Consider the following 16,110-nt stretch of genomic DNA (forward strand, 5'->3'; position numbering starts at 1 on the left):
AGACATTGCTATGTAGATCCAGGATTTAAGCTAGATCATAGCTTCAAAGAGACTTACAGTGGTGAATGTATTTTCAGGTGTTGACTGGAAGTCGCTGACAATCCCGGCTTCACTGCCAACGACAACTGACTTCTTCCCGACCAGCTTAGCCTTCATTACGACTCACGCGGTGTCTGACTATAACCTGCTGCCTGATGACGCCAATGCTGAAATAGCTAGAGAGTAGGACTTGATGAAAATCCAGTGCTCAGAATTAAGCGTGAATACCTTGGGATCCTTGTCATGACCCTTTGTTAAGTTGAACATTTTCGGCTCCTTAAATTCAAATATACTACTGAAAAAGATTAGGATCACTGGATCCTTTAAAATTGCTGTAATAATAATAATGATAATAAGGCCACTTATATGGCTCTGAACTCCACACCGCACTGGTATACTCTAAGTGCATGTAACATGATAGACATTATTACCCCAGATAACCCAAGCTGCCTGTGAGGCTCTAGAAGGTTAATAGTCATATGACTTATTCCACCGGGTACCCATTTTCTGCTGGGTGAACAAATTACTACTAATATGTCATTACAGGTGAACTGTAGCAATATAAAGAATTTGTGTAATTCTTAAATGTTTTAGTAGTACAGTGAGACCCCACCATACCCGACCCCAAATATCCGAAAACCTCGCCTTCGGTCAATTTTCACAAAAACAATCTCTTACGTTATATGCGTTTTCCGCTCCCGACGGTAAATTTTACAAACCAACCGGGTAAATCAACACAAAATTGACTCACTTATACACGCATCGAAGCTTTGATCTTCCGCTTGACCGTGTGAAGTGAAGCCGAGTGTCCCACGGTCTTGACATGAGACAAAGGTCTGCTAATCCGGATTAATGACCGATTAGCAGGGTATTGGTGATGATTAGTAGGCCTATCTGGCACAGAGTGAATTGTAATTGGCAAATCAAAACAACCATGCTGTTTTGGAAGTGGTTTTAAACCAGAAGTGTATGCTCGCTACCGTTTCAACACCTAAGCCTGGATGACAGAAATCCAGATATCCAGATATTCAGTTATCCGGACGATTCGCGCAAAAACGAATGTGTCTGGATATCTGGGGTCTCACAACCCTTAAGGACCCAAGAACACCCTTAATTTTGAACACTGTATCTTGTTTTAGATTTCAGAATAAATCAAATATTATCATCATTTTTTGCTGACTTTCAAATAATTGTCTTATAGTGAAACTGCTATTTTGAACATCAATCAGTGAATGAATGTCATATGAAGTATGTCGCTATGTGGCAGGCAATTCTGCGTTTCGTATTTTGCATCTCATTTTGTCTTCTGTGCATGAGCATGTTGAATATTAATTCTATTGTTCGATGTATCAGAAGGAACCCCCCATCTGAGGACGAGGCGTTCTTCCGCAGCAAGCCACTCAGCACCGTTCATGTGTTCCGAGAACTGGTCTTCCAGCGACTCGCACAGGTATCCACACTTCTTTGAACGTATAACCCAGATGTATGTAATCTGATTGACTTATGCATAATGCCACATCAACTTTTTTCTCAACTTGCTGAGGCTGTAGGGTAGTGTAGTGGTTAAGCGTTTGCTTGTCATGCCAATAGCCTGGGTTTCGATTCTCCACATGGGTTCAATGTGTGACTTATGCATAATGCCACATCAACGTTTTTCTCAACTTGCTGGGGCGGTGGGGTAGCGTAGTGGTTAAGCATTTGCTTGTCACGCCGAAAGCCTGGGTTTCGATTCTCCACATGGGTTCAATGTGTGAAGCCCATTTCTGAATTTCCCTGCTGTGATATTGCTGGAATATTGCTAAAAGTGGCGTAAAACCAAACTCACTCACTCACTCTCAACTTGCTGATGTTGGAGTAGGCAGGGCTTTGTTTCAGATAACTCACTGAGTTTTGGTTTTACGCCGCTTTTAGCAATATTCCATCAACATCACGGCGGGGGACACCAGATAAGGGCTTCACACATTGTACCCATGTGGGGATTCGAACCCGGTTCCTCGGCGTGATGAGCCAACGCTTTAACCACTAGCTACCCCACCGCCCCTGTTTTAGATGATGTTGTCACAACTATACTGTAGTGCAAGTCTGACTGGTTCAGATGAACAAGAACATGACATTCTTTTCCAAACTTGCATGGTGGTGGGGTTCAAGATTACCATACAATATAAATATTGAGGGTCACTTGTTTCTCTCCAGGGCTTCCAGTTGATCAAGTTCTCTAGATCCAGCTCCCCGAGAGAGAATACCACACTTGGATCAAGTCCACAATACCATCATGCAACAGTTCTCACTCGGGCCCGGGCTCGCGTCGAACAATCGGTAAATACCCTTGTATCCTGTCCTCAGTTGATGCTATGGCTAGTGGCCATCACGGTAGCCTAGTGGTTAAAGCATTCACTCGTCATGCAGAAGACCTAGGTTTGATTCCCCACATGGGTATAATGTGTGAAGCCCATTTCTGGTGTCCCCTGCCATGATATTGCTGGAATATTGCTAAGAGCGGAGTAAAACGATACTCACTCACTCGCTCGTTATTGCGAGACATGTATATAATCAAGTGTGGACAACCAGTGATAGATATTAGAAGCAAATATCCAAGCCGACAGACTACAGTGACGCACAGTCAACCAAGTCTGTTGACAGTCTATGAGGACCTGATACATGTCACTTATACTATCAGTCTTTACCTTGGGAGCGGTGGAGTAGCCTAATGTTTCAAGCATTCGCTTGTCATGCCGAAGTCCCACATGGGTACAATGCATGAAGCCCTCGCCATGATATTGGAATATTGCTATGAGCGGTGTAAAACCTTACTCAGTCACTTGTACAGACTCAATTATTTACTGTCTGTTGCCATACAAGTATGATATTGCTGAGTTAAATGGAGACTAAAGTGTTCACCAACACTCACTCACTCACTCACTCACTCACTCACTCACTCACTCACTCACTCACTCACTCACTCACTCACTCACTCACTCACTCACTCACTCACTCACTCACTCACTCACTCACTCACTCACTCACTCACTCACTCACCATCACTCACTCACTCACTCACTCACTCACTGTTTCTGTTTCCAGGAAGAATATTACCTAAGTATCGGCCGCATCTTCCACAAACTGAACCTGACTGGGCCAACCATCACAGTGACCAGATACAGACCTAGGTAAGGGGGAATTGTTGTTACAGAGTTGCTTCCCTTAGCTTTGCCAGGACCCAGAGGCTCAAAATCACCATATTAATGATCCATGGAGTGCCAAACTGGTAAAGCCAGCCTCAGCCTTGACCTTGTAACTGAAATACCATCCAAACCAACTCGCTTTGTCACTAGCTTCATATTACTACTTAACGTTGCTGAACAAGACATTGGTGAGGCGAGGTGAAATTGGGTTTAACATCGTACTTGATAATGCATGCATGTGTATGTGTGGCTGCTTGTACTAGCCCAGACTTAAGCTGGTTTTATAGTGCTAGCTCACTGAAATACCATGCCGCAGTGAAGCATGAATACCCCACTCAGACACATTATACTGACTCTGAGCCGACCAGTCCTTGTTGTACCCATTAACGCCGAGCGCCAGGCAGGGACCATCAAGTACCTAAACGTCTTTTGGTATGACGTGGACAGGGATCGAACCGCGAAATTCCACTCTCTGGGTGGACGCTCTAACCAATACACCACGGAGGCAGTCTCAAGACATTGGAAGTGTTGTCATACAAATAGTATCTGATATTGCAGAGGTACTGCCTCATGGTTAAGTTCATTTCAAGTGAGATACACAAAAGCAGTTGATTCAGTAAGACCAGCCTATTTCCTTATGACAGTACATTAACCCATCTGTGTATCTCGCACATGCAGCCTGTTCTTCAGGACAATGACCCGACCCTTCTGTTTCAGAAGGGGCGGTGGGCTAGCCAAGTAGATAAAGCATCCGCTCATCACCCCGAAGACCTGTGTTCGATTCTCCACATGGATACAATGTGTGAAGCCCATAGCTGGGGTTCCCCACCATGATATTGTTGGAATATTGCTAAAAGTGACATAAAACTAAACTCACTGACTCATGGTATTTCAGACACAACCAGCCCCAGCTGCACTTCAAGTACCAGTACCGGTTCCAGGCCCCGGACTCCTACAGCTACGACGTGTCATGGACTGAGTTCAGCAACGAGAAGCTTGAGAACTATGTGTGGAACCACCTCGACCACTACATCTGTACCCGCGGGGAGGGCGACTTCGGACTTGTGGAGGTCAGGGGCTTGGAATCATGGGGGTCTGGGAGACTGGATTTGTGGGGGCAAGGGGCATAAATTGTTTAGAGGTCAGCATCATAAATCTCCTTATCCTCAAGGGAAACGAAGTTACTTATGGGTACAGCATCATAGCAATCGTGGAGGTGAAGGGCATAGTACTCGGGAAGTCTTGGGTATAGGATTCATGGGGGTCATTTGCTTATATCTTGCTTAGATCTCATGGAGGTCAGGGACATAGATCTCATGGACATCCGGGACATAGATCTCCTGGAGGTCAGGGACATAGATCTCATGGACATCCAGGACATAGATCTCCTGGAGGTAAGGGACATAGATCTCATGGACATCCGGGACATAGATCTCATGGAGGTCAGGGACATAGATCTCATGGACATCCGGGACATAGATCTCCTGGAGGTCATGGGCTTAGAGCTCGTGGACTTGGACCTCATGGAGGTCAGGGGCATGGAGGTCAGGGACATGAATCTCGTGGAGGTCAGGGACATAGATCTTGTGGAGGTAAGGGACATAGATCTCGTGGAAGTCAGGGACATAGATCTCGTTCAGGTCAGGGACATAGATCTCATGGAGGTCAGGGACATAGATCTCATGGAGGTAGATCTCATGGAGGTCAGGGACATAGATCTCATGGAGGTAAGGGACATAGATCTCGTGGAAGTCAGGGACATAGATCTCGTTCAGGTCAGGGAGATAGATCTCATGGAGGTCAGGGACATAGATCTCATGGAGATCAGGAGCTGAGATCTCTTGGATGTCGGGAATAGGTCTTGATAGGTCAATCAACAAAACCTGCGTCTACTGATCCCAACTTGTCTTCAACACCAGTTTTCTCTTTAAATGTGATCAGACAAAACTAACCTGCATTGCAAAATTTCCACAATTATTTTTGTGTTACATTTGTGTTTGAATGAGACCCTTGTCTTTTGTCTACAGTCACTCAAGTACTGGCGAAGTCGCTTTTTCCTGTTGCCTAGCAACAACTCTGCAACGAAGAAAATCATAGAGGGACATCATAGGTGAGTTGACTTCTATTCAGGATGAGGGAGCTGATGCAAGATGCTTCTGTATAAGACATATCATGACCTTGTACCTTTTAAGAGGCACGTGTTTCTGTGTAGACAGGCGAAGTTATCTATGTTTGTCATGGGGACTGTGTCTGACGAATTAGACTACTGACAGTATTTCAATGCTTTGGGCCTGCTCCACACTGAAACACTAGTTTTGTATAATGTCTCTTAAGGACACATGCCTCACTTCACCACCCATCACTGAATGGGTACCCGGTAGATTGAGACTGGAAACATGACAGTGATTATTATTAATATTTCCTAGTACATTTAATAATGTTTGTTGTCACAAAGCTCCAGAAAATACAACATAAATAACTGTAACACAATAAACATTGAGTTTCTGTGACAGGGGGGCAGCTTGTGAAAAAATAGAAATCGCCTGAAACAGCAATATATATATATATATATATATATAGTCACAGTATTTTTACAAATGTCTACCTGCTGGACCCAAGGGAGGTGAAAGACATATCTAGTACCCAAGAAAAACTGTCAAATACTGTGAGTTCTGAGTTGATACTCAAAGCCTGAAATAATTATCTGGAGGCTTGTTGTTAGATGTGACATCTATGAGAAGAGGTCCCACCAGGAGGTGAAGACTCTCATCTCGGCTTCGTCCGTTACCTGGAGACTATCAACAAGCTCAAGCGAACCCATCAAGCTCGCAGGTCAAAGGTCAGTCAATGCAACCTTCACTTAACTAGCTGTGTTTATCCAAAACTCACTTTCACAGAAGATATCATTTTGTTATCGCTACCATTGTATGCGTTTAGAAAACTTTGTCTACAGCAACACATCGGATGAGAATACATGTTTCATACGTGAGTTCAATAAAAAGACATATACTTTTGTTCCGTTTCTTTATTATTTAACGTTTTTGTGTTGTATAATTCTTGATAGTTGTTGAACTTCCGTCAAAAAGTTATAAGTGAGTGAGTGAGTTTGATTTTAAGCCGCTTTAGCAATATTCCAGCAATATCATGGCAGGGGACACCAGAAATGGGCTTCACTCATTTTACCCATATCAAAAAAATATGAACAGATACATAGCCTCAATACTTTGAGGATTATTTTTTATGGCTGTGTGCCCTTTGCTGGTAATTAGAACGTTATTGATTAGTTACAAGCAACATCCAAAAAATGAACAAATATATACAGATTATTATCCAAGTGTGGTCATATCATAAATGCCATATATTATTAATCTTACTTATGCGTTCATATTTATTCTAAATATTTGATATTTGCAAGTCAGAAACACACTCATTGGTATCTGCTGTTGGTATCATTTGACAGAAACACATATTGACTCCAAATCATGCCTAATTATTTACTGCCAAAACTTGTACTAAAAATAGAATGGGAATTCCCCTCATGGGGTATTCCCTAAACCTAAGCCAATCAGATGTCTCTGTTCCTTGGAACTCCTGACTATTGTAGTTGACATAAGTTGATGTTTTCTGTCGGTGTATCATTATAAAGCAATTACAGACTTTATATGAGATCAATACTAGTGATATTGAACCACCAAATTCAACCTGAACCTCAGACTGTATGGAAGAATGTGTAAACTGATCACATTGACAGCTCCAGCCGGACGGAACTGCCGGCAGTGGCGAGACCAGCCCTGGCAAACAGGAGACAGACAGGTGAGTGGTGTATCAATGATGGCTTAATGTTGACGAGCTAAAGTAACAAACAGTTGAGAAACCCTATAGCACCATTAGTTCTTTAATACAGTCATGTTAAGTACAAGCTTGGGAACTAAATACTCAGAGATGTACATATGTTTTGTCATGTGGTTATTCTATCTTTCTTTAGTTAACACCATTTGAGCTGGATAGTAAGATCATCTTCAGAGGACAATTGCCTGGTCAGAGATAATGTACACCACTAATGTGAAAGACCATGACACGTGCTTCGGATTAGTTGATAAAGTCACAGACTGAACGATTAAATTCTGACAGATTCTTGCATTGTGGCCATTATTACTCTCCCGTGGAAGATACTGCAGTGTAATATTTGTACGTCAATATTACACTAGTGTAATACCGCTAGACATATGACGTCATAATGGTTTATAGTTATGACGTCACAATGCTAATACCCCTGTCACAATGGTATTAGACCTTGCTTGACTCGCGGAAGGCTGAGTCAGCACACTGTCAGCAGTTTCTATCAATTTATGTTGGAGAGTAATAAACAGAATAATATCCTGGCTTCCATGAAATACCATTTTTATCAAACTCGTGAAAGATTTAGCATCAAACTCGTGTTTGCTCGTTTGATACCAAATCATTAACTCGTTTAATAAAAATGGTATTACAGGGAAGGTCGTTTAGTGTCCTCTATTTATTGGCTTCATTTGAATTACATTCTATTTCAAATGTTGGGTATAACATATGATTATGTCTGTGGTTAAACCACACTGCCATGACTGTGAATGTATTTTGGGTTTTGCAGTCAAAAGGGCAGCTCCAAGGACGAAGGTCTGTCTCGAAGCACCCCTGCAGCCAAGTTGATAGAGGCCTTCACAGATGCACAGTAAGTGGCTGAAGACTTGAAGTTCATTTGAAATGCCTGGGTTGTTATATTTCTTTCAAAACCCTTTCTTCCTTTAAATCCTTCTTCCTTTAGAAATACTAGGTCCACCATTATCATCCATAACTGGGTTTCAAGGAAATATCGCTTCATTGAGATGAAGTGATCTCTCATCGGAGATATATCTCAACAACAAAATTGTATCTTGAGTGCTTTGGTGACCATCTTGTTGTCATCAGTTGCCATGACAATCAAATGACATCAATCTGCTACTGAAGTCAGTAATCAGTTTGAAGAATGACTTTTGGATGATAAATAGAATCACACTCTTTATATATATAAAATATATGAACACAAGTAAAACATGAGAGTTTGTAAATTATATCGAGGAGTATATATATATTCTACACCAAAATAAATTTGAGATTCTGTATAATTCATTCATTTATTCCCTTTATTTCAGAAGTTCCTTCCATTAGCCTTACAAAGATCATGGGTTTGAATCCACTGATCTTATGTTTTGTTTTAATTCCACATTTTACATACATACAGACATACAGACAGACAGACAGACAGACATACATACATACATACATACATACATACATACATACAGACATACTAACATACATACATACATACATACGCACATACATACAGACATACATACATACATACAGACATACAGACAGACAGACAGACACACAGACAGACAGACAGACAGACAGACAGACAAACATTTGTATAGCGCCGATATCCAGCTCAGCTCAGCTGCTCAAAGGCTCTTTGTTTTTCCCTCGTTCACTGGATGTCAATCTCAACGGCACATCGTATTGTCAATCTCAACTCCCTGGGGATCATACAACAACATACATTTTACAAGGGTAAAGGGAAATCTGTCCCATTGTCTTTATTGGGAGTGGCTGTATCTTCCCGTGTAGAGTTTCTTCCCTTAGTCACGCAAAAATAAACTGTTAATGAGTTTGAACCTAAGGTTTTACGAGAATAGAGGGCCAGGTGACCTAGTGGTTTGTGGGTGCAGTAACGTGCTGTGTAGAGTGTTCCCTTAGCCAGAGCTGTGCAAAGAACAGCCTGGCCTTGGTTTAAAAGATCCATTAGCCAAAATATGTCCACCATTATGAACACAGTGGTAAATAATCTCCAACTAATCACCTATCTTCTGTGCCTTTGTTCTAGGACTGGTTTCGCCTTCCTGCCCAAGCAGCCCGGTCTGACCATCAACACATTCATCTCAGCGGGAGGCTGTGTTGTGGTGTCAGATGTACATTGCTGGGATAGAGTCAACCAAGGATGCTGTGGACAAACTGCAGGTATGTCAACTGGGTCTCACTGGTTTAAACACAAATATAGTCTGTTTGGTTCAAAAGCGGACCGATGAATTGCAATCTAACTCGAAAACTAATAAACATAACATACTCAATGAAACGCTGATCATAATCAAAACATCATACCCACTTTGTGAGGTTTTTGTAGAATTTTTGTCCTAAAAATAAAAAAGTTGTTTAACAAACTTTCATTAAAATATTGACACAGTTCACTATTTGTTACGAGGGAGGAGTGCAGAGAAAGGGACAGCCAGGTGTTCGAGAACGGATGGAGACGGCACAGCACAGGTTTATGAATAAATAACTTTGTCTGTGAACGTGCTTCTTGAACACCTGGCTGTCCCTTTCTCTGCACTCCTCCCTCGTAACAAATAGTGAACTGTGTCAATATTTTAATGATAGTTTGTTAAACAACTTTTTTATTTTTAGGACAAAAATTCTGCAAAAAACCTCACAGAGTGGGTATGATGTTTTGATTATGATCAACGTTTCATTGAGTATGTTATGTTTATTAGTTTTCGAGTTAGATTGCAATTCATCGGTCCGCTTTTGAGACAAACGGACTATAGAGGGCGACCTCCTTGGTCTAGCGGATAGTCTGCGGGGAGAGAGAGTCTGTTGTTTAGTGGAGTTGTCAAGTCTGTCTGGAGAGGACCTCTGTGTCATAATGGACTCCTGCTTGGAGAACAAAAGGTCAATAGTGCACTCCCTGCCTGCATCATACATTATAAGTCGCTCACTGGTCTCAAGGTGCCCATGGGCTGATGTACCCTCGATGTTTGTTTATGAGAAACATCGAGGGTGCATCAACCCATGGGCCCCGAAGGACCAGTGAAAAACATGTTTATCGTACCGAACACCTCAATGGTAATTTTGAACTGTTTGAAGCACGGGTATTGGATCATAGTTTGGAGTACCAGACGACAAGAAAAACAAATTTAGAGTTATCTCCCTTCCATCAATTTGCATTCGCAAAACATCAGTAATATCCGTACATCATACATGATTCAATGTTATTTGAGATAAAGAATTACTACCACGAAGTACCAAATGAGTTCGGCATTACCAGCGGGGTACATGGAAAATGTTACTCGCTTGTAATCCGGGTATATTGAAAATAATATAAGAGTGTTCGGCCAGTCAGAAAACAACATTCATGTATGAGGCATGATAATACCTCTGATTATCCTGAATGTCACTCAGCATCATTGTGTGGAGTTATTTTGGTTGTATCCCTTTCAGGAGCTGGTGGATGACAAACTGATCCTACACGATCCGGCAACCCGAAACACAAGTTCATCTTCGGTTTCTACCTCTATTTCATCCCACCTTCTAAAGGCAAACCTGGTGAGTCACACACTGGGGATAACGGATGGGGAGGGGAGTAGTGAACCATACACAAGTTACTCAGCAGTTACCACCAACAGTTTTCCATGTATCACTCATATTGATTGATAACTTAGTTGTTCTGTTGCTCTCCCTCCCTTCATCCCTCTGTCACTCACTCATTCCGTTAAACTCACTCACTTAACCCCTCACTCACTCTGTTTCAGACATCCTGAACCTCCCGAACGCCTCCTGCCCCTACAACATGTGTTTCCAGAATGAGTTCTGTGAGGTGACGGTGCTTCACGATGATGAGGATGCTCCTAAACGGGACAAGTTCTACCTCCCCAGCGGAGACAGCCCCGAGCGAGACATCAAGGCCCATGTTGACTGGCGGGTCGAGACTGACCTCAACAAACAGGGCTGGGGTCAACAGCTAGGTGAGTTCACCTCGGACATCTTACAATCAAGAGTTGTCGTTCCTGTCACTACGGAAACCATGTCGGAGAGCGACAGATATCAACTGTGAATAGGGAGCATGAGCTTGCTACTTTTTAATGTAATTCACTTGCATCCAGAGAACCCTCTTCATCAGTTGCAAGGAGTAATGTAGGATTCTAAAATATGTTTCATCAGCAAAAACTGGGGAAAATAATAATTATTTGGTTTTATGTTGAGATTTTGAAGTTTATATTCCCCCAAATTGTGAGGTATTCTAATACTTTATTCAATGCAATGTTGTAAGACGAAGTGCTGAAGTCGTCCCTTTTGTTTCTATTGTCTATGTCTATCAGATACATCCACCAACCCATAACAGTAGTTAGTATTATCAGTGTGTTAGCGTGTTTACTGGGATATTTTTTGTACCAGTGTGGGAAGGTTTACTAACATTTGTTACAGGTTTGGGATATGGACAGGTCTAGATAGGTCTAAATATCAGCTTTATGGACAGGTCTAGACAAGCCCCTGTATTCTTGAAATTGTTTGTTAAAAAGTTAGGTTTATGGACTCCAGTGGGTGTTTTGTAAGAGTGATAACTAGTTTTCAGGAAAACTGAGGAGAATCTTTGTAAGACGTGTTTGATAACAAGTTGTACAGCATGCAGTTGCGGTGCAATTAACAGCCATGTTTGTTGAAGTTTTGGTATCCATAACATTGTTATTTGTGAAGCTAGTCTCAAGGGGAGTCAATTCTGTCCCTCAATCCAACAATCTTTAATCCATTAATGAGTTTTTGCTGTGAAATATAATCTGCACCAGATGTAGGTAGCCATGTTTGTGTTTTATTCAGTCAGTCCATACTGAAGAGGAATCATGTCGAGTTTTTGTGTCATGCTGTCTGAATTACAGTTTGTTGATTCATCAGACATTTGTTCAGACTGGCTATGTTCATGATCTGAACTAATTCAATCAAACAAGTATCCTTGAAGATCCAGGTTAGATTGGGTCTTCAGTAACAAACGGGGTCACATGGTCAGACTCGCTGACTTTTCATCATATCCCAACTTCATAGAACGATGCTCATTCTGTTGATCACTGGATTTTCTGGTCCAGACTCGATTTATTTAAAGATCGCCTCGATATGGCTCATTTTGTCTATATTCTGAGTTTCTGTTTCTCAATTTTAAAGCTATTTACAGATTGTGTTTTGATATTGCACCCAATGCAGTAATGACATTTCTGATTCAAAGCCTCTTCCTCTTTGTTGGTCATGGGGAATGCAGTTCTCATCGGTTTTTATCAGTTTTTAAAAGAATTGAAAATTTGGGTCATTGTCATCACAGGTACAACAGATATATACAGAAATGTACCCTAAACAAATTCAAAATAGAGAAATGCAACTGCTACCCTAAAGTCGGACGAGTCCATATTCCGCAACCCAAAACCAAAACCGTATGTAGTTGTTCCTGTTAAGTGCTGTGCATGGCAAAAAATATTTGTTACTTTGTATGCTCGAATCTTATATAACACAATCGTATGCATCTAATACAATAGTATGACAGTTTAGATCAAGAAAATGGTGCAGTTTTGACTCATTCTAGGGTACTTTTCTGTATCCAGATCTAGGCTAGGGTACGTTTCTGTTTACAGAAACATAACTGGGGTACACACATCTGTAGTACCTGTGCGAAGACCTCTTCAACAATATTGAACTGACGTTTGCTGCAGACTTGTTGTTGAATACCGGGTTTGGGGCAGAATCAGATAAATCTCTGACAATACTCTGCCAGAACTATCAGCTTAAATATCAATAAAATATATATTTGTACATATATCTAATACAAATAAATATGTTTGTCTGAACTTATCTGAATTAGACAAATATTAATCCTTTGTTGTCTGATCAGATGTAAGGTTCAGACAGAAACAACTCTTGTATTGTTTGACCTAACACTAGTTGTGTGGTGAAGTGTGTGCTCATTTAACTGTTGTTTGCAGGCAAGTTGAACATTTGTGCACAAAAAGGTAAGCATTATCTCATTTGGAGGGTAAGCTAACTCACAACTTTACTTACTTGGTGTCTAAACACGCTTACCTGCCTACTGTCTAGTCACAGGATCTGTTTTTTATTGCACAATGTTATTGTTGGCTTTTTTGTCCACTGTTACGTTCATCGTCAAAGGGAACTTCCATACTTTGCGTCGAGTCGCTGAAGTTACCCAACAATTTGTATGATTACTACTCGAAAAAAGTAAGAATTACCCGATTCTTTCCTGTTGCTTTAGTTACTGATGAACTCTAATGATATGAAAGAATCAAATGTTATGTTTGAAAACAGCCATTCTAGTTGTATCAGAGAGTTTGTTAGCATCATTTTATCACATTGTTTTATGGCGCTCACCGTTCTGACTTTCCAAGAACATTGAAAATGGCAGAAAAATATTGGGGGGAAAGACATTAACTCTCCAATACCAACTCAAATAATCTTCCAGAAAATCTGCCAAGTAATATTTAACAAGTATGCTAAGTAATTAACAAAGGCACAATCATTTTTCTCTTGACCTCACATTTGTCAGCATCTTAAGCCATGTTTGAAGGGAGGTAACTCTCATTCTGCACCTTGAACTGAGACAACTCTTCTAATTAACAACACAGGCAGTAGGAAAAACAAAGACTTGTGGGTTGGAATTGTTTTTAAAGATCTTTCTTATTTTCATATTGTGGAAGCTTTTTCTTCAGTAAATTCAAAATGAATCAACACTGGCAAGATGGCCTCCTACACAGAAAATCTGTAAAAGAATTACTCATAGATTGATCAAGATTAAGTAGAAAGACAATGAATAGGCTTCAAACAATAAGTCGGTTTATCATCCAATATTAGCTTCCAAAGGAGATATCGAATCAATGAAATTGTATCACAATGCTTTGCTGTCCTTTGGAACCAAATCGATTACATGACATCACAATCAAATTACATCAGTTATCTCTCGGCCTCTTAGCTGTTCATTTTACACTCAAGACAATGTTTTATGTTGTTTACAAAGTGTAAAATGTTGGAAGGATAGTTTGAAGAATGGCCTTGGTTGATAACTAGAATCTGACTGTGGTGTGGCTTGATATTGAGCATATCAAAACTCACCAAGGTGAGGTTCCCTCTATATAGCAGCCTAGATATGAAAGTGAAAATGTTTTGGTTTTGTGGGAAGATTTTTTAACAGGTGAATGATTACTAGCCAAACCTGGCAGTATTAGGTGGAGGTACTACTTGTTGAAGGTTGCTATAGTAGACTTTTATATAGCATAGAAGATTTCATGAGCAAGGTATGGGTTAATTAAGCTTTGAAATGTACTTAGTACCCTTTCACACCTAGAAACATTGAGTATAACCCAACAAACATCATCATATCAATGCAGTTTTCAAAAAATGGAAGAGTCTATTTGTTGTGAAGGGTGTATGGGCTCCCACTTGCATTTAAGAATGTGTAGATATTTAGTCTATGTTTTAGCGTAGCAATGGCCTAGATTGTTGTGTGAGACTGTTGTGTGCAGTCTGATTGGCATTACAAGTTGGTAAGTAACAGTAAAAGCAAGATATTTTATGAATGACAACTTGTTTTTTATAACTTTATTCAATACTGTTATCCTGTATGATTTGACGTTTGTGTACAGATCCTAATACCGTTGTCAAGAAAGTGTGAGTGAGTGAATATGGGTAGCCTAATGGTGAAAGTGTTCACTCCTCACACCGAAGCCCCGGGTTCGATTCCCCACATGGGTACAATGTGTGAAGCTCATTCCTGGTGTCACCACTGTGATATTGTTGGAATATTGCTAAAAGCAGCGTAAAACTAAACTCGCTCCCTCTTGCCTGACAACAGTGTAAGGATTTATACCGAAATGTTGCATCACAGTAGAAGAAAGAAGCTGTCATCCTAAAATATCTTGCCTTATTGTATATTTTGGCAGGTCATGAGCCATTGAGGTCAAGCTTAGCAATAGATGGATAGTGGCCAAATAGCAATGCGTGTTACATGTATTTCTGTGACCATTATGTTGTCAATATCATTTGTGTATTTTGATTATTAATTTATTGATTTTGTATTGATAATGTGCATTAGTGTATATTGAAGTACATCATCAATGAAATTACATGTGTTCAATAGCCTTTCAAATTTTGTAAAAATTTGATAACAATAAGTACTATGATAATCTGTGGTGTTGTAAATGTAACCAACACAGATGGGGATTGGGAAGGTTGGGACAGACAGGTGGATTGACTGAATGTCGATAAGTTGGTTAAATGAGTGAGTGAGTGAGTATGGTTTTACTCCACTTTTAGCAATATTCCAGCAAACTCACGTTGGGGGACACCAGAAATGGGCTTCACACATTGTACCCATGTAGGAAATCAAACCCGGGTCTTCAGTGTGACAAGCAGACTCTTTAACCATTAGGCTACCCCACCGCTACTGGTTAAATGAGAATAGTTTGGTTGGGAGTGGGGATAGATGGTTAAATGGAAACAATGGTAAAGATGGGAGGTGGATTGGTTAGATGTAGAAAGGATGGTTAGGAAGAGGAGTGAATTAGTTAAGTGGAAAAAGATTGGTTGAGATAAGGGATTGGTTGAATGGTGTGAGAAGATGGGAATGAGTAAGTTGAGAGGTGGGGTGTGTCTTTGAAAAGGGGATTGGTTGGTTTGGGTGTGGAGATGGTTCCCTGAAATGGGATTAATTCGTTGGGTGGAGATAGGGATTGGTTGGTTGGGCTGTGGAGATGGGGATAGGTTGGTTAGGATGTGGGTGAATCCTTGAAATGGGGATTTGTTGGTTTGGGTGTGGAGATGGTTCCCTGAAATGGGGATTGGTTGTTTGGAATGCAGAGATGGGTCTTTGAAATGGCAATGGTTGGTTGGGGTGTGGAGATGGGTCTTTGAAATGGGGATAGGTTGGTTGGGGTGTGGGAGATAGGAGCCTGAAATCGGGATTAGTTGGTTGGAGTGCAGAGATGAGTCACAGAGATGGGAATAGGTTGGTTGGGGTGTGGAGATGTGTGGATGTGGGAGATGGTGA

At 40.9% G+C, this 16,110-nt stretch overlaps 1 protein-coding gene across 1 annotated transcript in view; it reads left to right on the forward strand.

Moving 5' to 3' along the window:
* LOC124277675 (GATOR complex protein Iml1-like) overlaps positions 1-16,110 on the forward strand; it is a 57,752-nt gene that overhangs the window by 33,790 nt on the left and 7,852 nt on the right. The window contains 16 exon segments of the mRNA XM_046713408.1: positions 78-222; positions 1,393-1,489; positions 2,233-2,355; positions 3,121-3,206; positions 4,117-4,291; positions 5,249-5,331; positions 5,944-5,955; positions 5,958-6,060; positions 6,973-7,034; positions 7,849-7,929; positions 9,124-9,184; positions 9,186-9,257; positions 10,515-10,542; positions 10,545-10,619; positions 10,826-11,038; positions 13,037-13,063. Of these exon segments, the coding sequence (XP_046569364.1) occupies positions 78-222; positions 1,393-1,489; positions 2,233-2,355; positions 3,121-3,206; positions 4,117-4,291; positions 5,249-5,331; positions 5,944-5,955; positions 5,958-6,060; positions 6,973-7,034; positions 7,849-7,929; positions 9,124-9,184; positions 9,186-9,257; positions 10,515-10,542; positions 10,545-10,619; positions 10,826-11,038; positions 13,037-13,063 (1,443 nt within the window).

This window comes from Haliotis rubra, unplaced genomic scaffold, assembly GCF_003918875.1.
Source record: "Haliotis rubra isolate DU_JTF1 unplaced genomic scaffold, ASM391887v1 Scf225, whole genome shotgun sequence".
NCBI lineage: Eukaryota > Metazoa > Mollusca > Gastropoda > Lepetellida > Haliotidae > Haliotis > Haliotis rubra.